This window comes from Nicotiana tabacum, chromosome 4 (assembly GCF_000715075.1).
Source record: "Nicotiana tabacum cultivar K326 chromosome 4, ASM71507v2, whole genome shotgun sequence".
Classification (NCBI taxonomy): domain Eukaryota; kingdom Viridiplantae; phylum Streptophyta; class Magnoliopsida; order Solanales; family Solanaceae; genus Nicotiana; species Nicotiana tabacum.
In genome coordinates this window covers 75367382-75390569 of record NC_134083.1, presented here as the reverse complement: position 1 = coordinate 75390569, position 23188 = coordinate 75367382, and the positions used below count along the sequence as shown (strand labels likewise).

The following is a 23188-nucleotide window of genomic DNA, read 5'->3' as shown; positions in this document are numbered from 1 at the left end:
TCATAGGATTGGACAGTTAATATACCTGTGACAACATCTGGAGAAGCCTCTAAATCCCGACGCCTCCGCATAGCATAAAATCTGTTGGGTCCTCCCGAACTCTGTGCACCACCCCTAGTTGTACCACGCCCTGCGGGTGCTGGGGTGCCTCGAGCTGGAGGAGGTGTTGTGGATGTAGTAGCTGCAGAGCTAGCTGGCTGCGCCGCACCTCTGCCCATGATCCGGTGGGACAAATGGCAATCTCTCTGAATGTGACCCCTCACACCGCACCCGTAGCATATAGGTAGGTCCATGAAGCAGGCCCCAAAGTACATCCTCCCACACTTAGGGCATAAGGGCCTTCACTGCTGCTGGAATCTCCCTCCAGGCCGACCCTACTGGTGGGGTTCCCTGTTGCCCTAACTGGGCCCAGATGGTGGTGCACTCATCGAAGACTGAGAAAATTACTGAGATGGACCTGATGACCCTCCCTTAAATGCCGACCTACCACCACCATAAGAACTACCCAAGTTTCCTACGGTCCGTGCCTTGCTGCTACCCTCATGCTCCCTTCTATTTTTCAGTTTATGATCCTCTGTATCTTGAGAAAACGCCACCATCTTCCCATAGTTCATATCAGAATTCAAGGCAGTCGTAGCAGCCTCATTAATAACCAAGGGGCTAAGGCCCTACACAAACCGGCGCACTCTAGCTTCCACAGTAGGCAACATGTGAATAGCATACTTGGATAGGCGCGCAAATTCCATATGGTACTCCCACACATTCATGCTACCCTGCTTCATGCTCTCAAACTCAGTTGCATGGGCCGCCTTAGTCTCGAGTGGCAAGAAATGATCCATAAAAGCATCGGTGAACTCAGTGCACCTCGCCGGAGGGCTCCCCTCCTCACGGGACTCCTCCCACATCTCAAACCAAAAATAGGCCACCCCTTTCAGATGGTAGGAGGCCAACTCCACTCCTTCCATCTTAGTAGCACGCTTAACTCGGAGAGTCTTGTGCATCTCATCAATGAAGTCCTGTGGGTATTCCTCAGGATCAGTACCTGTGAACACTGGAGGATCCAACTGGAGAAACATGTTCACCCTAGAACTAGCGGAATCCCCTGGTTGACTTGAAGAAGTAGGTGCAACATTTGATCTTTGGGCCTGGGAGGCCACTATCTGAGCCAACATCTGTATGCCCCCCCTAAGATCCCCATCAGAAACAGCGGGACCAGAAGTTGAAGCTGGAGGTGGAACTGGAATATCAGTTGGAGGGATCGTTGCACCCTCGGTAGGTGTAGGAACTGGTGCAGTCTAAGCAGGAATAGTAGATTCAGGCGGAGTAGTAATTGGGGGAATATCCTCACCCCTCAGGAGCTCATCCGTATCATCAAATATCGAATCAACTGCCACTCCTGGGGCGACATTGGATCTTTGGCCAGTTCTTGCCTTCTTCCTAGGCGTCGTGTACTGTAAGTTAGAGTAAAGCACGAGTTAAAGGAGAAACATCTTTATCCTCATTATAGATGTGGTCGACAACACACCGATAAGAAGGATTCTACTATACATGGCTCCAAGACATCCTAGGACACCTTAAAACCTTAGTCTCTGATACCAAGTTTGTCACGGCCCGACTTCGGGGAGCGCGACCGACGCTCAACCGAGGTACCCTGGCCGAGCAAGCCTGCTGGATTTCCTTCTACCCAACTCACCCATAAATAAAGAGAATATAAACTTCATTAACTAATACCATGAGAGTTCATGAGCAACACTAGTTTCATCACCATTAGTTACTTCATTTATAAGTCTCCAAAACAATGCATTTCACAACCATAGTTTTTCAGTGGAAGCATGAGATACAATTACGACATCTTTAGTTTAACTTTCCCACACTAATACACAACCCACAATATGTCTACGGAGCCTCTAATAGATATAAAAGAGTACAATAATGGTGCCGGCAACAAGGCTCCGGCTATACCTCAAAACATAATACACAAAGAACAAAAGATGCACAACCCCGGAATAAAGTGGGGCTCACCAAGTCAGCTGGAAAAAAGTATACCGCTATCACTGGTCAATGCCTCCCGCTGTGGAACCACCTTCATCCATTAAAGATGCAGCGCTACCGACAAAAAGTACGTTAGTATATGTCGAATAGTACTAGAATGAAAACCAAAACACCTATTCAAGGACTTGGAAATACAACATGAATATGATGAATCATGGTAACAATTATAGGTCTTATGTAGCCATAAAAGTCAAACCAAATATATTAAGAACTTAAAATAACACTTATAAATTTCAAGTCGGGAATCCTCTACAACTACCTTTACACAGAGAGGCCTTGCCGCCTCACCCCAATGTATGCGGGTGGAGGTGCAATCACAGTACCAGGACTCTACACAAAGCGGCCCCGCCGCCTCACCCTAACGTATGCGAGTGGAGGTGTAATCACAATACCACAGCTCTACACATAGCGGCCCCGCCGCCTTACCCCAACGTATGCGGGTGGAGGTGTAACCACGATTCCACAACTCGAGTTCCCAAAATGATAATAATATGTACGAAAGAGTTCCCTTTTAATCAATTGTTTGGCACCTTTGGCCTTAGCAAGTGTAAATTCATAAAGTTTCATCATATCAGAAATAAGTGTTTAATCACATTGATTTCATACAAGATCTTCTTCCCAAATGGGTATAACATGATTAAGTCAAAAATAGAGAATCATTAACACACGAGGATTTTAACACGTTATGTCAATCAGGCATCAATTCTACTAGTTTGAATACTCCACATCAATAGCACTGGAATTCCAATACCAGAAAAAGAGTTTAGCCTTCATACCTGAAATTCGCCCCTTAATAATACTACGATGGTCCACCACACTAAACAACTTCAATCTACAACAATGCAACACAATTGCGCCAATATTAGTAAGATTTATATACTTTATGTCATTTAGACTTTTTATCAAACATCTAATGTGCATATATTTCTATAACCTCCTTCAATGGAATTTTTTCACCTAACAACCACCTTCCACACCAATGATTCACCTCACAACTTCCATTAGCACATGCATGCCCAACACTTCACTCCCAGCCCATAAATATTATCAATTAATTCACTTTACAATCTTTACAATCCCAACACAACCTAGTTTAAGCACTTATGGCTTCCAATCACCATCCCATAAGTCATAATATATATTTCATACATAATTAATCACCATAGATTAGTTAGAGATGGTAGACATACCTCTTATAGTGAAACTCTTTAGAATCCTAACTTGTAGTGTTCTTGACCAATTTGGGGATTTGAATAGAAATATATGGATCTTCAAGATTAATCTTTGTTAATATAAGTGTTTAGGAGTAGTAATCAACTCAAAATACACCAAAAACATTACCTTGGCTCATGGCATGAAAGTGTTGGACGGATTTCCCTTGATATACAAGCCCTATCTCAAAGAAATGACTTAGCCCCTCTCTCTACCCAGCCTTGGGGGTATTTAATGGGCTCCTACGTGCGCGGTCGCGCACCTGGGCAAGTGATCGCACATCTGGCCGCACACACAAGGCAGAATACCCTCCAATATGCGCGACCGCGCATCTGGGCGTGCATATGGCATAAGTCCGTAAAAATGGCCATAACATTTTGTAAAAATATCCAAATGCCAAACGGTTTGATACGTTGGAAACTAGACTCAAAGGGATTTAATTTGATAGGTATATCACTACATAAGTATTTATAGTTTGGTAGCAACATGTGTTTGAAGTCGTATCTTGTGCGAATTTATCTAAAACTTTAGCCCATTGCATAGCTCCCAACATGGCTTAGTTTTAGGTATCTACTTAGGCCCTCAACAATATCAAATAGAACTCCTACGCTTAATATGATGATCATCTAAGTTTTTACAGTCCTTAACCCCTCCTAGAAGGCAAGACGACACTTAAGCGACTTATGAGCGTGCTTATGGCCTCATACTAATAAGAAATTTGAGGGGCCTCACCCTTCGTCAGAGTTTTGCAAAAAAGTTTCAACAAGACCATTTCGACCTCGTGCTAGGGAAAGTCATTTACCTTCACAACAGTAGTGTAGATCATGATATGCTCCTGTGGATACGAAGTCCCATGATATTTCAGGATATCCGGCATCTTAAATCTTTTCAGAATCAACTCTGGGGCTGCACTTTGTTTGAATGACAACTGTGTATATTTCATGGAATCTGGTACCTTTAGCACCTCATGGGATCGGTTTTGAAAGGGTCGATTGCATTATTGTTGTTCCCAGATCCACTACCGGTACCTCCTGCCTCGTTAAAACCAAACTCCTCCCTTGGAAGGTCGTTACTGGTTCTTTGAACTGCTTGATTTGCAAGGATGCTAGGAGGTATCTGAGCTCCTCTATTAGAATTATTAGAAGCAACCAATAATGCCTGCTTCAATTCAGTCATCACCTGGTCTTCTCTTGAGAGATGATCCGTAATTGCCCTTTGTTGCTCTCTCAAGATTTTGACCGTTTCAACAACATATTCGTCATTTCCATCATCAAGAGTTGGACTCCTCACATGGCGAGTATTTTGACCTTCTAACTGGAGTTGTTTCATCTCCTTCATTTCGTGTTTCGTTGGTTGATCATCATGTTGGAATACATCCTCACATTCGTTGTGTGCTCCAATATTATAGAAATTGTTGACATCATTAGCTGCCATATATGATTTTTACTTTTTCTAAGAAAGGAATCAAAATTTGTTAGTAACAGATGAATGGAACAACACGTGAATTAATTTGACCCAAAAATATAAAATAGATAAGAACAGAAGTAAGATTATAAAATAAACATAAAAGAAATACAAGAGCAATATTAAAAGAGCAGTCTATAAAATGAGAGATGATTTTAGCGCTTGTGTACAAAATATTGTGTGTCCTACAATGGATACTAATTCTCTTATTTATAGTTCTACTGAGGGAGACAATATCCCCAAATCAATCTCTTCTTGAATGAGAATTAAACCATCATTGATGGACACACAACTGTTGGCTGTAAATGTGGAGATTCTCTATAACGGTTGCTTATTGAATGCTATCCGATGTCATTTCTTGAAATATTTGTTATCGGTTCCCATGCCTTCAGATTTCACACAACACCGATCACATACTTGTATCCAGTGCCAACTACTTGCGAACTCACATCTTACTTGTCTTCAGTTCCACATGTCACCTCCTCATTTGTCCAACTATCGCTAACCAATTTTACCCCATACAACTGGAACTCTAAGATGTGTTACCCTAAAGAGGAAGGAGGTTTAGGATTCAAGAGCTTACTTGATATATGTAACTCATTCTCTGCTAAGAGGTGATGGAGATTGATAACTGAAACTCTCTTTGGTCTGAATTCCTTAAATCAAAATGCTGTCAAAGGAGCAATCTACTCTCTAAAGTGATCAGCTACAAGGAATCCAGCAGTTGGAAAGATCTTCTCACCATTAGAGAGAGGATTGAGCAAAACATCAGTTGGAAAATCAACAAAGGAAATAGTCTTTTTTGGTGAGATAATTGAACTTGTAAAGACTCCCTCTTCCACTTACTAGAACCTACTCCTAAACCTGGCAATGAGAAAGTCTGCTCCTTTGTTCATGATAATCATTGGGACCTGGGCAACACCACCTATGATATTCCATGTTATCTTATGAATATTATTAGTGATATTAACATTTTTGGGGATCCTGCTTTCAATGACAAGGCTATAGCCTATATGGAACCTCTCTCTAAATGGTTCTTTCTCATGTTCCTTAGTCTTCCAATTCCTAAGAAAGAAAAAACAGGCCCTTCCTATAACTTCTTACATCTGGATTAAAAACATTCCTTTCAAAATTTCATTCTTCATATGGAAACTTCCTAAAAAAGAAATTACCTTTTGATGACTTTATACATAGGTTTGGTTTTAACATGGTTTCAAGATGTTCTTGTTGCAGGGTTCCCAAGAATGAGACCACCGCTCATGTATATATTGGAAGCGGCAATGTCAAACAGGCCTAGAGGCAAATCTCTACTCCGCTAAGGATTATGTTCACAGGAGATAATGTCCTAAATTGCTTTTGGTAGTGGTGGAAGGCACCGGCTAAAAACTATGTCCACGAGTATCTTCTCCACATCACCCCTAGCATAGTGAAATCTGGAAAGCAAGGTGCAAGAGTAAGTATGAGCAAACACAAATATCTTCTAATAGTAGCATTTATCACCATTTTCTATTTTAGGTAAAGGTGACAATGGTGAAGACATTCAACAAAATAGAGCACATCTGGAACTGGAAAGATGTTTGCTCTATAGCAGAAAATTAAAAACCAAGAACTACCAGTATCACGGTGAACCGGAAAAGGCCGACTAGTAATTCGTGCAAACTCAATACAGATGGCAGCTATATGAATTCTCAAAATAAGGCAGGAGCTGGGGGAATTGTTAAAAATAGAAATGGGGACATGATTATGGCTTTTGCATATACCACCCAATTCTACACCAACCATTTTAGTGAAGCTCAAGCAGCTTTAATTGGAATCTCATGGTGATATGATCAACAAGTCAATAATTGAAGCTATCCAGGAAAAGATGAAGCAGAGAAACATCCAAGTGAATCATTGATATAGAGAAGGAAATGAGGTGACTGATGCTCTGGAAAAGGTAGCCACCACTATAGAGGAGAACAAAATATATTTACATGAGAACGATCTCCCTCGGGAAGCTAAAGGACCTTTGAGAATGAACAATTTGCAGCTTCTATCCTTCAAGAGAAGAGCTAAAAAAAACTCCACCTGGTGTTTTAACCCTCCTTGAAGTTCTGAGAAATAGTACTAGTACTATGTTTTAGTTTTTGTTGCTTGAATTTAAAATGTACTAGTACATAGAACTCTCAGATTCTCGACCATTAATTTTAACTAGGAAACTGGTTCCAGTATCCTATTCTCTTACATGGAGGTCAGGCTTTCATGCCCCCCTCCATCTTTTGTATGTATTGAAGCTTTGGAATAATGTAAATGGTAGGGGTCCATAATAAACCCCCTTTGACCCAAAAAAAAAAAATTCTTCATCTTTTCTTGTAGGTTATTCTTGTGAAAAATTTATTTTGGGCTTAACCGCTTAATAGTCTTTTTGGCCAAGTTTTTTTTTGGGCCAAAGGTGTTTTTTTTTTTTTGGCTAAAAATTGAGGTGTTTGGCCAAGTTTTTGGAAGAAAAAAAAGTGCTTTTGAGGAGAAGTAGAAGCAGTTTTTGAGAAACAGAAAAAAATAGCTTCTCTTCAAAAACACTTTTTTGAGAAGTACTTTTGAAAAAAATACACTTAGAAACAGTTTTTAAAAACTTGGCTAAACACTAATTACTGTTCAAAAATGCTTTTCAAATTAATTAGCCAAACACAAATTGCTTCTCACCAAAAGCACTTTTTAAAAAGATACTTTTGAGACTTTAGAAGGTTGGTCAAACAACCTATAAGTAGCCAATCTTAGCGAATACTAAAATAGACAATGGTACGCGTCTATCAATTCTTTAGGAGAACGCATTCATTTCTTAAGTAGATCTGGCTTGCATGCTCTTAATCCACAAACTTAGAGCTAGATGACCTTCTGATCCAATTGGAAGGCACTAGGTCTACCTCTTTAATTTTTTGGCCCACAATTGAATACCATTTTTCTTTATTCCAAGTAGATAGAAGTCAAGTTGAATTTATAAAAAGGAATTCAGTATTAGAAGTATTCAAGTTCATAAATTGATGACTACGAAACAAGGCCGGAACCAAGTCCTAAATTTGAGACGTTAGAAAACCGCAAATAGTAAACTTAAAAAAAACTCATAAACAAGTGAGGGATGCTCTAGCTAGTAGTTTGGTTAACTTAAATAGTCGTTCAACCGCTTAAATAAAAATAGACGATAAATGTATAATATATATATAATTAATTTATAGTCTATGATACCGGTTCGAAAAAATAAACAGTAAATCTGACCGACTATTCTTTTAAAGATTCTAGGATGTTCGGAACTATAACAATTTGCACATAAAACTAGGAAACGGACAAAGAAAGTGTGGGCAAATAATACTCCATACTCCATAGTATCCATTTATGTGTCATAATGACATGACACGTACGAAAAAAATCAATGAAAAAATAAGAAGAAAATTAACAATACAAATAAAAGAGTAGTATAACACTTGTTTAGAGCCCCGCAGTGAATGGCACACCAGTAGAAGGCAGCCATGCCCTTCCAGCAATAAGGCTAGCAACAGTATATTTCGAAGCAACATTCCCACTCTTTATCACATGATAACCAGGCCACTTTACCCTATACCTTGTCGAAGCCGCTGGTCCAATATTACCATATTCCGCATAGTACAAAGTGCTCAAAGCAAAATTAGAATCTAACCAAGTTAACCAACCTGCTCGGTTTACTAAACTGTCAATATAAGTCTTCATTATAATCGTTCTTGAATATTGCTGCCACGGACGTCCCAAATATGTCTGAAACGACTGAACCACGGGCCGAAGATCAGGTGCTGCCATTATCCGAGAGTTATGAATTGAAATTGCAGTGTTCTGAAAAGGGTCGTTTCTGCCTTGTGCTGTGATTACGTTCACTTGACCCCATAAGGGCCTTCGAACGTAAATCATGCAATTTTGGAAAACAACTGCGGCGTTGCCGAAGATGAAGTCTATGGTGCCGTAGATATAACATGATTTGTAGAACTGACGTTGGGATTGGACAAAAAGGGTATCTTGGTATCCTTCGAAACCACAGCCGTAGAACACTGAAAGATCTGATGCGGATCGAAGAGCTACTGCTTGGCCATTTTGTGGCCCTGCTGTGTTTCGGAATGTGATGCCTCGAGCAATGAATCCAATCCCGTCCACCCCTAAAGCATCATAATTTGTAAACGAAAAAAGTGAATAACTAATGTTTGGATTAAATTTATATACACCGAGAGGAAAATTTATGAAAAATTTACATTATCAGCCTGTTTTGGTGTAGTAACAGGTAATCTACCTTGTTTTACAGGATACTAATCCACTAAGCTAAATTAACGCTTAGTGGTTTAATATTGTTTACTAACTATAAAGAATTTTAACACTATCGAATTATTTTAAATTCAACTTTAAATACCGCAGCAAGCATGTTTTGATAACTTGTAAAAGGGTGTAACTAACTTGTTATAAAAAGTTAAACTAGACTGCTAATATAGAAATTCATTACAATGTTAATGAATATAAGTAGGTCCTAATAAATTAACTTGCACATTAATTTATGGTTAGCATAACCCCCAAAGCAAGTGTACAGCTCTTGTTAGCTTACGAAAGTTGAGGTTTAAGCTATTGAGCTGGATCACTTGATCAAATCAGTTTCTTTGGATGAGACAGTCATTTAGAGGTTAGACATGCAAAAACTACGCATTAAATCAAATATCTAATGCAATTGGGATGCAGTACTACATTTCTTGATAAGACTTGTTTCATATATTGATACCGAATATTGCGAGAAAATATCCATGATCCGTACCTTTTCAAAAATAAATACCTTATAATGTACCAAATACTTATTTTTTTAGTTGTGAGTATGTCAACCCCGTTTCTCAATCTCAGCGAACATGTTCATAGGAGAAGGAAGTCCAGGGGCGAAGCTACGTGCAACCAAGGGTGATCAACTGACCACTCTTCGCCGGAAAATTATACTCCGTATAAGGTAAAATATTACTTGTTATTGATTAAAAATAGACTTTGAACATCCTTACATAGCCCATTGACAAAAGTTTAAACACCCTTGTTGAATTTCCTGGTTTCGCCACGGAAAGGAACGTTCTTTTTTATTTGAAAACTAAATTCTGACATGAAAAAAATATATTTTAGTAGTTTGAAAATGCAGACTGTTCCCTCGAGAACAAGCCTAAGAATTGTTGCACGTGAATGGAATTGAATGCAACAAAATGATCCGCCAAAATTGCTTTGACATTTACCTTCATCCTCCCCCCCCCCCCCCAAAACCCTCCCCCACCCTTTTTCCTTTATTATTAATTTAACAAAAAGCAGATTATGATCCAGCCTGTATATATTACGGAGGGTTGGTTCACTTCCGATATTCAAAAAGTTATGCAAATTTGGAGTTAACTAGCATTCTCTAACTTCTATGGCGGGCATCAACCATTACACCAAAGGAAAAGGAAACCTACATCTTCTCAGAAATATCATCTCCTAAAAGCTATACTACTTAAAATTTATCAATGTACAAAGGAAATATTCTAAGAAAATATCAATGGATAATCCATATATTGTCAGATAAAACAACCTTATTAAGCAAGTATTTAATTTTTATTGCATTCCTTAATCTCAGCACATGTTCACAGCAGAAGGATACTTTTGTAAAAAAATAAGATCTGACATGAAAGCTAAATTTTAGTAGTTTGAAAATCAGATTGTTCCCTCGCGAACAAGCCTAAGAATAATTGCACATGACAGTTATTGAATGCAACAAATAACCCGCCAAAATAGCTATGACTTTTAATTAGCTTAAATTTCTTTTGACCTTAATACATTAAGTTTAATAAAAAGTAGATTCTGATCCAGCCGTCATTATGGAGTTGATTCACACCCTATGCTTGAAACAATTATGGCTATTTGGAGTACTTAACTCGCATTCTATTTATTTAGTATTTTATAAATTCATATGTTGGGGTTCAACTATAACACAAAAAGTAAAGAAATCTACAACTTCAAAAGCAAATCCCTTGACACATTTCCTAAAAGCTTGTTCATTCTAAATGGAAATCCTCCTAATCTCTCCTCTGCTCTTTGAGTTTTATGTAGTGAGAGGCGGATTTAGGATTTAAATTCTATAAGTTCAACTTTTAAAAGTTTTAGCACTAAGCACATGATATTTTTAAAGTTATGAGGTTTATATCTATTATTTTTATAATTTTTGTGAACTTTTTCACATAAATTTATACTCAGTTATGGATTCAGTTAAGCCCGATAATAGAATATGCCGATGCTATCTAGCTTTACTAGTTGCTACCTTTTTAAACAAGCCCCTTACTTCATGCTTTTACAATCATGCAATATTAATCTATTTCAATGCTTGAAATCTTAAGATCATTTTCACCCAAAAACCTTAAAGATCTAAAAGGAAAGATAACTCAAAACTGAAAGGAAACTGAGAGAGAGTTCGAGAGTCATTACCAAGAGTTGCAGTACTGTAAGTTGTGTAACCTGCAGCAACACTGCGGCTGCCTGTGATTACAGTGTATCTCAAGCCATCACCAACTAACATAATCTTCCCCATAGTTGGACCTATCAATATATTCTCTCTATAAACACCCCTTTTGATGTATATCACAATCCTCTGATTTCCAACTCTTCTTGAAGTTGCATAATTAATTGCAGACTGAATAGACCGAAAATGACCCGATCTATCTTTAGCCACCACATAATTAGCCTTCGTAGCCATCAAATCTATCGACGAGGAATGTAACAACACTCTTTCACTAGCCGTGAGCCAATTTGGAAATCCACCAACTTGTGTTGTATTTTCCCAGTCCACGAACTCCCCATTCATAGCCAAACAGTTACTAATCAGCTGCGAAACATTAGTGGACAAATTCGGCTGTAGGATATTGGAAACATTGAGGTCATTTGATCCGGATAAACATGTTTCAATGTTTGTCATAGATGCACTAAGCCAAGTTTGAGCATCAAAATCTGAACTTGAATTTGATTTAATCCCGTCAAGACTACGGTTTAATTGGAGAACTGTATCATCCATTAGCTTGTCACAATCCATCCATACTAACTGCTTACGTTTTCCCCTGCAATATTGGCTTACGTTTTTTGCATGGGCCTGTACTTGAATCACATGATCCAATGCAACTTGGACTGTCATTGTTCGAAATTCGGATTTGTTTTGGGGTTTGAAAGAATCTCCGGACATGAAGTATTTACATGGCTCGGGGTGAGGAGTTTTGCTACACCACCAGTTAATGTCATTACTTGTTTCTTCATCAATTGCTAAAGATTGGTGTAGGAACAAAGATAGAGAAAAGAACAGGAGTAGTAAAGAATTGAACTTATATATTGTCATTGTGTAATGGTGTGATAGTGTTGTGTTAGGGTAACGAGAGGAACTAGCTAAGAAAACATTTAAGGCTGATAAGTTTAGTGAGTTCTTATACTAGTATAGATAGAAGAGAAGTGCAATGTCAAATGACAGTTGGATTCTGAAATATTGGGGTGGCAAAATCACAGTTATAAGATATGAAACCACAAATAAGAAAATTAAATCAATGTTCATATTCAAATTAAAATGCCGGTGTGTCCTTCCTTTGTTTTGAGATCCTTGTTTAGTGGATCACTGAAAATGCACTCAATATTTAAATAGAGAAAGACTAATGATCTCTCTGGTTTTACGCTGAATTCATGAGTTTCATTAATGTGACAATTATGAGAGCAGTCGTTTAAGTAAAGTATGAATTCTTCTGAAACATGTAGGTGGACTTTGTTGAGCTGCTTAATGAACGTGATTATATATGCGCTATATACAAGTTCAACTAAGATTCAAATTACAAGATTTCATATTGGCGCAAAGCAAGAATTAGTATGTCAATTATTTTCCCCCCACTTGATGATGATTGCTGGAGGGTAGTGCAAGCAAAATGGATAAAAATTATATATAGTATCCATCCAACCCCTAGTTAAAAATGTGTTGGTCAATTGATTTATTTAAATGGATCAAATATGAATTAAACTTTGTTATCCGATGTAATTACATTAATATGTACTTACTATCACCGTTTTAAAAGGCGTTTCTGGGGCGAGTCCCGGAGCGAAGCATACCAAAAACGTCCCGGGGCGATGGTGTGAGGCGAAAGTCTCAAGAGGCGTACGCCCCGCAATTTGGGGCGTACGCCTAGGAGTTCGGGGCGTACGCCCGGGCGTTCGGGGCATACGCCCGGGTGTGTTTTTTTAGTAAGGAGTAAGCCTAGATACTTTTTCAAATTAAAACAAAATTTGTTGAATTAGTCCTTCATATAATACCTAAATTCTCAAAAGTCAGTTTGGTAATTACTCAAAAGGTATATAAAGAACTCAAAAGTATTAAATTTAAAAGTAAAGACCTTTTTTTATTGATTTAAGCCCTAATTCATGGTTTTCCTAATTTTTTATCTTGTCTGCTAGTCTGCTAATATCTCCCAAAAGCAACGAATATTTAATTTTTTTTTACAAATACAAAGAGAACTACATTCTTCTTCATAGCAACAAATTCAAAGTTCAAATTGCAGGTTAATCATCCTTTTTGTTTCTCCTTATAGAAAACTTTATTTTTTTAGACTCAAATTACTTGTGCTTGTAAGTAACGTATGATAAATTATTTTGATTAGTTTTTTGTGGGGATGGAGCACACATATATATAGTTTTCTTCAATTTTTATGCAATTTTACCTGTTTATAAATATTTACTGTCATTATATTATTTATAAAATATTAAAAATTAAATACCTATGGGACTTACGCCCTGCTGAGACATATGTAAAACGTCTTGCCTTACGCCCACGCCTTTTAAAACACCGCTTACTACTACTTGTTTTGTCAATCAAAAGGACATTTTTTAACCAAGATTGTAGTCAATTGGTTTGCCAATTAAATTCATAGCTTAAGATTCAAATCCAACTACACAAGTAAAACAGTGATATAAATTCATAGCTTAAGATTCAAATCCAACTACACAAGTAAAACAGTGATATAATATTTCCTTTGTGAGTTTGCTTTGCAACCATTATTTTTATCTTCAGCTACATATAAAATTAAGCAGGAGATGGTAAGCATTTTTACTAAATTTATTTTCTTACATTGATTCCTCTACACTCTTATTCAAGATGCATGTACTTATATTATCCGTTTTCAACCTGTCTGTTTGATTCGACACGCTCATTTGGCAGCAGTACTGGAGGGTATGTTTAAATATTTAAGCGTTAACAAATATAGAGTGGACAGAAAGAAAGCCATTAACATGCATGTCTTGAGGTCCGTACATGTGATGCTTAACTTGATGCTCAAGCAGAGTAATTAATGTGCAATTTAAGGAATAGAAGCTTAGTATTCTCCCTAATCCCTTAAGCAGATGCCTAAACAGCTATTTATCGGGGGATGCCCATGTGCTTGCAAGTTCTTCGGACGCAATGTTCCTTTTATTCGGTGTGAAAATTCTAAGTAAGATTAAGAAAATCTAATCAACTTGCGGAGTTTGTTTACAGATTATCTAATTTTCACTGGGTGCGCATTGGGATCTTTACGATAAACCTTGTTGCTTTTAAATATTGAGTTGAAGTTAACTTTATGCAATTGTTCAGTTAAACACTTTGCCTTTAGATTACACGAATCACGAGTAAGCTTGTTAATTTGAGTACCCCTATGAATTATTAAAGAACTTGGTTCTTTGTTGCGTTCCTTAAACGTGAAGTAAATAAGCAATAAATTAAACATATCAATTTTTATGTGAAAAATTAACTGGCTCAAAAAATGCAAAAACACCGACATACTGCATAGAATTTTCAACTTCAACTCCACTAGAATAATGAGCCAAAAATGCATCAATTACAAGAATGCAATTCAATACTCTCCAGTACTCCTACTACGATAATTTGATTTACAAGTTACTCTAACTTGTAAAGCAAACATTCACTCCAACTCACCAATTGTTTATGACACTTGATTACAACTCGATTTCCTAAAACACATTCACTCGACTGACTCAAGAAGAATACAATGCAAGTACTCGACTGGAGTAATCGACTTAGGACTCTTCAGTTGATGTGTAAAAAGATAACGACAGAAGTCCAAAGTAGATCGTATTTAAACACTTTTCATTGAGATCTTCTAGGAGTCTTATTCATAGTTAGTTTCTCCTTTGATAAGACTCCTTATGCTCCAAGGATTCCACATGCTTTGGGACTTTTGTCTCTGACTGAATTATCCGTATCTTCTTGAACAACAACCCTTATCACATATAGCAGTCACCTTCCACCAAACTCGGACCTGGGTAACTTTGAGGTAAAGTTACTGTCTTGTACAGATGTACAATTATCAACATGAGGATTCGGCCCTTTATCCAGGGGAGCTGGTTCTTTAGAACAAGTAAGTAGCTACATTGAGGACCTGGTTCTTTGAGCATTTAGACATACTTTGTTAATAATCTAAACTTCAATACTCAACAAATTCTCCCTTTTTGATGATGATAAACTTTATATACAGCAGATTCAGGTATCACAACAAGTACTATTGACATACATGTATGTTCATAACCCTTCCAACCTTACCATCCCCTTTGGGAATCATCGAAAAAAAAAAATTAGACATTAAGCAAATATAATTTAAGATTTAAGGCCAAACAGGCTACATCACAAGCTTAAGAAATATCAAGGCAAACAGACTAGGCTGAAGATCCAATATTGTACAAAGCAGTAAAGCAAAACAAGAGGAGACATTAAGTAGTGCCAAAAGAAGCCCAGGGTCTCGTCTTAACTATTAGAACAAAATATACTAAGCATACTGCAAACTACTCAGACTAAGAAGAAGAAGAAAAAAAGATAAGGCATCACTGGAATAACAAAGGAAACTAAGGACACTAGGAAGGAACAAGTTAATTGGTGAGAAGTAAAGGGAATCAATGCTTTCAAAAGGGTGGCAATATATTGGGAATGAGCTTCAATATCTCTTCTAAGCTCTTCCCTAAGTTGCCTTGTTTCATTTCTCAGCTCATCATCGTCTTCACGAAGCTTGGCATTCTCCTCAACAGCCAACTCCAACCTCTTGCTGAGCTCTGCAACCCTCTTGCTCCCAGGTAGAATAGCAGATCTTGTGGGTCCTCTAGCCTTGATCTCCCCATACCCATACTGCTTGAGGGTAACAACATCCAAAACGTCATTGTTGTTTCCAAACTTAAGCTTAGGTAAGGTAATGTTGAGCTTGTTAAACAACTCAGTCAACATGAAACCATAAGGCATAGCATGCTTAGGTTTGGAGGTGTCTGTAGCTCTTGCCATATGCTGAATCATCAGGCTAGAGAGATTGATAGGTCTACCAGTGTCAAGCAGTTCCATTACAGCCATGTCCAGCAGAGTAGCTTCATGCCTTCTCTCAGAACTCTAAAGAATGCAGGAATTGACAAAATGAAACAATAACTTGTGGAAGAGAGTCATATCAGTCTTGTACACTTTTTGGGGAAAATCTAGTTCAAACTTTTGAGAAAACTTCCTTGTGACCACAATGCTACTGTCAACATCATTGTCTATGGCTGGCCACTTTTTCTTCAAGCAATTGTCAAATCCCAAAGAAGAGATATTCAGAAGCTTCCCCAACTCCTCAACATCAAACTTCATTTCAAATCCCCCTAACTTACTCTTGACTACCTTCCCATCAAAGTTGAAATTTGAATAGAACTCCACACAACAGGAACACATACAAGAGGAAAATCTTTGACAAACATGTGCTTCCACCCCTGTAGCTCAAGTTTTTCGACCAGTTGAGCCATCCCCTTCTCATCAGTGTTTGCAAGAATCTTCCATTTAGCACTTTTTTGTTGCTGAACTCTGTGAGTCGATCAACTGTAACTATCACATTCTTTCTTGTCTTACCCCTACTAGCCATTGCAGAAGGGGTAGCCATTTTTTGTAACTTTGGAAACCTTTCTCTTTGGTGTAGAGGACTTAGCTGGCAAGGCAGATTCAGACTCATCTTCTCAATCCAGCTCAACAACAGGTTCCACAATTGAGACCTTCTTCCTTGGCTTCTTTGCACTTCTAGACTCTTTAATGACTTGTTCATCAACAACCTTTCTTTTACTCCTTGTAAGAGGAGTCATGGCAGGAGGAACCACTCATTTCCTTGTTGGGACTGCTGACTTTGTAGCTTTCACATGAGTCTTCCTGGTTCATCTTCATCACTGTTAACTTCTTAATCTCCAGTGAAAGGAGTTAACATAGACCCAGGTTCTTGAGCCCTTGTCTCTTCACCAGTTTCTTCTGAAGGGGCTATCACAGTGTTCCCATTGGTCATAGAGCCTTCAAATTCCTCACTCACATTCTCATTTTCTTTCTCACTCTCTTCATCAGCTCTTTCACACTCACTTACCTTTTCTTGATCCTCACCCTTACTTTCAGAGTTGTCCTCTTCTTCACTATGATTTTCTTCTTCTGCAGAGTCATTTACTTATTCACATGTCTCATAATCTGTATCACTCTCCTTCTCATCTCTAGATGCTCCCTCATTCTCACTCTTTTCTTCTTCATTGGCTATGTTTTGAGCATCATTCTCTTCATGACTGTTCACATCTTCTTCTTCTTTTTCACCCCCATCATTATCCTTATTCTCAGTCCAACTAAATGAAAGATCATCAGAAGCTTCTTTTTGCACAGGTTCTTTACTTCTTTCCCCCTTAACCATAGGCTCCACAGTAGTAGTATCTACCTCCTTCCCCAGATCACCTACACCCTTTTCCACAGTGAATTTCTCCACTTGTGTTTTCTCACCCATGGGTGGGAGAGTATCTAGGGGTGCAACATCTATAACGAATACCAAAATATATAATTTCAAAGGAGGATGTTGTACCTGATCAGTAATGATTGGCACTAATTCTCCCTGAATCACAGATTCCTTGACTAATGTGTCTACCTATGTAGCGGCATCAGGCACTTGATAGATTTTCTTGGAGTAGCCTTGACCTTTGTTGACTTAGAGGTATTTTTCGCAGTAAGCTCAGGTGCATGGGTGGTTGGTTTTAGAAGTGGGGGTACTGTGGAGGTGAAGATAGTAAGAGCAGCAGGAATAGGGGATGATGATGTAGGTACAACGGAGGATATCGAAGGAGAAGGAGCAGGTGTGGGTGTGGGTTCCCTTGAAGGCTTGGCACTTTTTTATGATTTGGGCTTCATGATTTTGGATTTTTCTTCAGCCTTGGTTGATGATTTGTCTTTAGTTGGGGTTTGACTGGCTTTAGGCATGGTGATCATATTAGAGACTCGAAGAAGAGAGAGGGAGAGTTAGTTCTTGATATTTTCTCTTGATTCTTGCTTAGGGTTTGAGAGAAACAATGAGGTCTGAGAAGCTAATCGTAGAGGCCTTTTAAAGACGTTACTCCTGATTTGACTGGAAGACAGAAGGTGACCAAATCTGAGTTCTAACGGGACTCTTATAACGGTTACTTTGATTGTTAGGATTTTAGGAGTAAGTGAACTCTAATTGCACTAGGATTCCCCCTTACTCTTTGACTAGAAGATGACTGGAAGTGATGCCAATAGAATTAGAAGTCTGAGCATAGCAATAATTTTAGGATATTAAGACCTAATGACTTAAAACAATATGGCACGTACCTGAGTCAAAGAACCAACTCCTTAGTAACTCCTTATTTATTTCTGCAATAAAGCTTCAGCACTTCATATTAGTATCATACAATACAGTTATCAGCCAAATTTTCCAAGCAAGTGTGTGAGCTTAATACAAGTACAAAGCTGAATCAAACACATTGTACTTAATTATCTACATCTAATTATGCCTTTTCTAGCCAATCATTAGGATTCAACTTAGTTGGAAGAGTTGATTAGACCTAGTTCTAGTATGTTCCTTTCAAAGTGATCCCTACTTAGAGCTTTAGTAAAAATATCAGCAATTTGATCTTCTGCTTTACAAAAGTTAATTGAGATATTCCTCTTTTCAATATTGTCTCTGAGAAAGAGATGTCTAATGCCAATGTGCTTGGTTTTTTTGTGCTGACATGGATTTTTAGCAATGTTTATAGCATTGGTGTTGTCACAGAAAATGGAAATACAATTAACAAATATACCATAGTCCATTAGTTATTGTCTTATTCATAGCAACTGAGCATAATAGGATGTTGCTGCCACATATTCAGCCTCAGCTGTAGATAAGGCCATTGAGTTTTGCTTCTTAGTTCCCCAAGACACCAAACAAGAACCTAGAAAATGAGCTATTCCTGAAGTGCTTTTCCTGTCAACATGAAAACCTGCATAGTCAGCATCAGCATAACCAACTAGATCAAAGCTATACCCTCTGGGATACCATAGACAGAGGTCAGGGGTCCCCTTGAGATATCGTAGTATCCTTTTGATAGCCTTCAGGTGAGATTCCTTGGGATTTGCCTGAAATCTTGCACATAATCCCACAATGAATACAATATCATGCCTGCTTGTTGTGAGGTACAACAGTGACCCAATCATTCCTCTATATAGTTTCTGTCCCACACTTTTCCTATCGTCATCAAGATCCAGCTTTGTTGCAGTTGCAATGGGAGTGTCAATGAACTCATAGGAGTCCATGTTGAACTACTTCAGTAGTTCCTTGATATATTTCTGCTGATATATCATGGTTCCAGTAGGTGTTTTCTTGATTTGCAGCCCTAGAAAGAAGTTCAATTCACCCATCATGCTCATTTCAAACTCATTTCCCATCATCTCAGCAAATTCTTGCACATTACTTCATTGGTAACCCCAAAGATAATGTCATCCACATACACTTGCACAATCAGAATATTTTTCCTTTTACTCCTTAGAAATAGAGTGTTGTCCACCTTTTCTCTTACAAAGTTTGGCTAAGAGGAACTTTGAGAGTCTTTCATACCAAGCTTTTAGAGCCTGTTTCAGTCCATAAAGAGATTTATCCAGTTTGAACACATAGTCAGGAAATTCTTCACTTTCAAATCCAGGAGGTTGTTTGACAAATACTTCCTCCTTTAGATAACCATTCAAAAATGCACTCTTTACATCCATCTGATATAAGGTGAATTCCATATGGGCAGCAAAAGCTATCAACATTATTATAGCTTCCACTCTAGGTACAGGTGCAAAAAACTCATCATAGTCAATGCCCTCCTCTTGATTGTATCCCTTAACCACCAGTCTGGCCTTGTTCCTTGTGATATTTCCTTGTTCATCTAGCTTGTTTCTAAACACCCATCTGGTACCTATGACAGTTTTATTCTTGGGTCTCTGTACCAAGTGTCAGAGCTTGTTTCTCTCAAACTGATTTAGCTCTTCTTGCATGGCCATGATCCAGTCTAGATCATTTATAGCTTCTTTGATGGTCTTAGGTTCAACCTGTGAGAGAAATATTGTCAGTGCACATAGATTTCTTAGAGAAGACCTGGTTTGCATTCCTCCATTTGGATCAGAGATGATATTCTCAAGAGGATGTGAACTTTGATGTTTCCATTGTCTGGTCTCTATACCCAGAGAAGATTCATTGGAGGAGTGACCCAAAGGAACAGGTTTAGTGGGTGTGGCTTCATTAATCTGGTTAGCAGTTAAAGCAGTTCTTTCGTCTTCTTGTTCCTCATGATCACTGTCAATTTCCTTGTGGTCTTCGGATCCATCTTCATACTGAGGTTCAGATTCCTATGACTTCATCACCAATGAGTCCTATGTCATAATCTTCATCATGCAGACCTTTCTCGGCCAAATTGTTAGATTTATCAAAGATAACATGAATATTTGCTTCTACACACATAGTTTCACGACCCAAGACCACGTGACCGGCACCCGATAGTTTCACGACCCAAGACCACGTGACCGGCACCCGACACACTACCCAACCCGGGCAAACCAACCCATACTAGAATATCCATCTATATGACTAACAGATGCATGCGAAAGCCTTTTTGAAAACATAATCATTTTAAATGATTAAAATCATACATGAAGTATAATCTTTAAATACATCATTTTCAATAATTGAAAATACATAAGGATAACAATGTCTCTTTCATTTCATGATACATGAATGACCATCAATTACAACCCCAAAATAATACTAATAGTCTATGGAATCTCTATGACATGAGAATAAAATAAATATTTGGGACAATCCCAAGCAACAGAGTGTAAATAATCAACATGGCAGCTAGCACGAAATAGAAGTGGTGCCTCACCATACACCTCGGAAAGAGAGTCATCCTAGGCTCATCCACTCATCACATACCATACCTCCTCCTGAAACATATAAAGTAAGCAGAACTCTGGAGAGGGGCCCCTGAGGGCTGAGTACATCACAACGGTACTCAATAAGTGTCATAGACTCTCTCTATCTCAAGTTCATGGGACAAGGCTTAACAAAAATAATGCAACTAGCATTCAATATAAAATGATGACAATTATATCAATTCATGCTCTTTATTATTTTAAATGAAAAGACTAGAATAAATTATGATACAAACCTTTAAAATATTTATATAAATCCATGATTCTAAAAAAATCATACGAAACCATTTCATCTTCATTAAGTCATTGAAATTACTTTTGGCTCTTTAGGCCTAAACATAACAAAATTATCTCTTAAATTTTTACCGGGAGTACTATACTGACACCAACATAATAAACAACTACTATGTGATAGACCTAGCAACAAGTATTTGACCATACTTGTCTGGGCGGCTTTCCGTAGTGCCGTACGAGTCGACTTAACCTCATTACTTTAAGTAATGATCATTTGCCCTCTCAATGGGGGACTTTATCCCACAAACCTCAGCTTAGCCTTGGAATATGTCCCTACACTGGCACGTGTAATTCCATGGCAACGAACTCAACATTTGAACCAATCTCGGTGGTCTCCACTAGTAACTCCCAAAATATTTGAAATCTCTAAAATAGATTCATAGCATAGTTGCCTCAAATGATCTATTTTTATCATATCATAGCTCATGGCCAAACTAGACCATTGGAATAAAACAATCAATTATATGATCTTTTTCATGTAAAAGCCTTTAGCGATTTAACAGCCATCATTCAAAGATATGACGAGTGTTATCCATTAATCAAGATTCAAAAGAAATACTTTTCATAAAATACCTCTTTATCACTCAAATGCTTTATATTCTTTCCAATACATAAGTTTAAATAAAAGTTATAACATTTTCCGCAAGCGTTATTTACCTTCAAATCTTTAAAAATAGAATTTCTCAATTGTAAAATAACAAGACATTCTTTTATGCAACAAAACTCAAAATACATGGTGACATCCTTTCCCCGCTTGTCCCCACAAGTACGGATGCATATTTACAAACAAACGCATGTAATGGCTCAAATATGATTTTAGAGAAAATCCCTCTAGAAGAGTAAGTTTTAATCAATATACCTCAAGTCCAAGCTTTAAATAATAGTATGACGCTCCAATTCATTTAGAACTCTCAAACGTCGCCAACAAGCCAATCTCTACATTAGATATCCCAAGACATCAAAACTTATCCAAATATATATATGTCGATACCCATTTAAGGTTAACAAGTTGATTGTAAGTTCTCGAAAACCCAATTCACTCAAACATATCCCTTTTATCATTAAATGATTCCATCCTTGGCCTTTATTTCCCAATCAAGGTTATAGGATCCAATACTTAATCATTATTAAGCTATTGAAGTAGTATAATCACCAATCATCCTAACAAGATTCAAAAATTCACAATTCATCTTCTTCCCCATTCAAGAACCCTAACTCACAATACCCATTTCAAGGACTAACATAATTCTTCAACCAATTGGTACTTTCTACTTCATAATATATTCCAAATGCTTAATCCATAGTTATATTTAAGTGTAGGGTAGAGAATTTATCTCTTATAGCTCAAACCCTAACTTGAACCCCTTTGAATGATTCTTGAAGATTAGAGGAATCCCTATGATGTTAATACTATCATTAACTAGTGTTAATCCATTATAAAAATATCATAAAACTCATCTTTGATGCGTATTTGGAATTGAGGATGCTCCACCTTCTCTCTAGAACCCAAAATGTAGCCAAAAATGTAATTTCTTTCTCTCACCCCTTTAAGGCCCCGTAAAATTTTGCCAAGGAATTCTACTTTTGTGGTGCCGAGGTCAGGTAATGTGTACGGACGTAATAGTTAATCTTCACGGCGATGATGTCCCCCATCGTTGTTCTCCTTGCACCCTGTGTTTCATATGTCTACGTCAAGGAGGATAGCTGGGAATCGTTTGTCTATCGTTCTACTGGGAGCTATGGAAGGTAAAGTTAATGAGTAATTGGCTTATGAGATGTACCTAATTGTCATCCTTGTTAGATAAGTCCAGAAGTTGAGATTGCCTCCGTCAAGCGCTATGGCTAAGTCTATGAGTCAAGTAGGTCTCCTCGATAGCCGAGTATGTTGTGGGAAGA

At 37.9% G+C, this 23188-nt stretch overlaps 2 protein-coding genes across 2 annotated transcripts; both read right to left on the bottom strand.

Moving 5' to 3' along the window:
* Positions 1-8006: 8006 nt before the first annotated feature.
* On the bottom strand, positions 8007-12231 carry LOC107770134 (putative pectinesterase/pectinesterase inhibitor 59). The gene is made up of 2 exons (XM_016589404.2): positions 11200-12231; positions 8007-8885 (listed from the first exon to the last, which is right to left on the bottom strand). The coding sequence occupies exons 1-2, from the start codon at positions 12095-12097 to the stop codon at positions 8191-8193; spliced, it is 1593 nt and encodes a 530-aa protein (XP_016444890.1). The 5' UTR covers positions 12098-12231; the 3' UTR covers positions 8007-8190.
* A 6643-nt stretch (positions 12232-18874) lies between these two features.
* LOC107770132 (secreted RxLR effector protein 161-like) lies at positions 18875-19342 on the bottom strand. Its single transcript, XM_016589402.1, has one exon. It carries the CDS (start codon positions 19340-19342, stop codon positions 18875-18877), a length of 468 nt encoding a protein of 155 aa, XP_016444888.1.
* Between the last annotated feature and the right edge of the window lie 3846 nt (positions 19343-23188).

Bases quoted from the DNA above. Each gene is read 5' to 3' on its own strand.
- LOC107770134 (XM_016589404.2), bottom strand. From the start codon at position 12,097: ATGACAATATATAAGTTCAATTCTTTACTACTCCTGTTCTTTTCTCTA. The intron at 8,886-11,199 runs GTAATGACTCTC...ATGATGCTTTAG, and splicing joins TTACAGTACTGCAACTCTTG to GGGTGGACGGGATTGGATTC.
- LOC107770132 (XM_016589402.1), bottom strand. From the start codon at position 19,342: ATGGACTCCTATGAGTTCATTGACACTCCCATTGCAACTGCAACAAAG.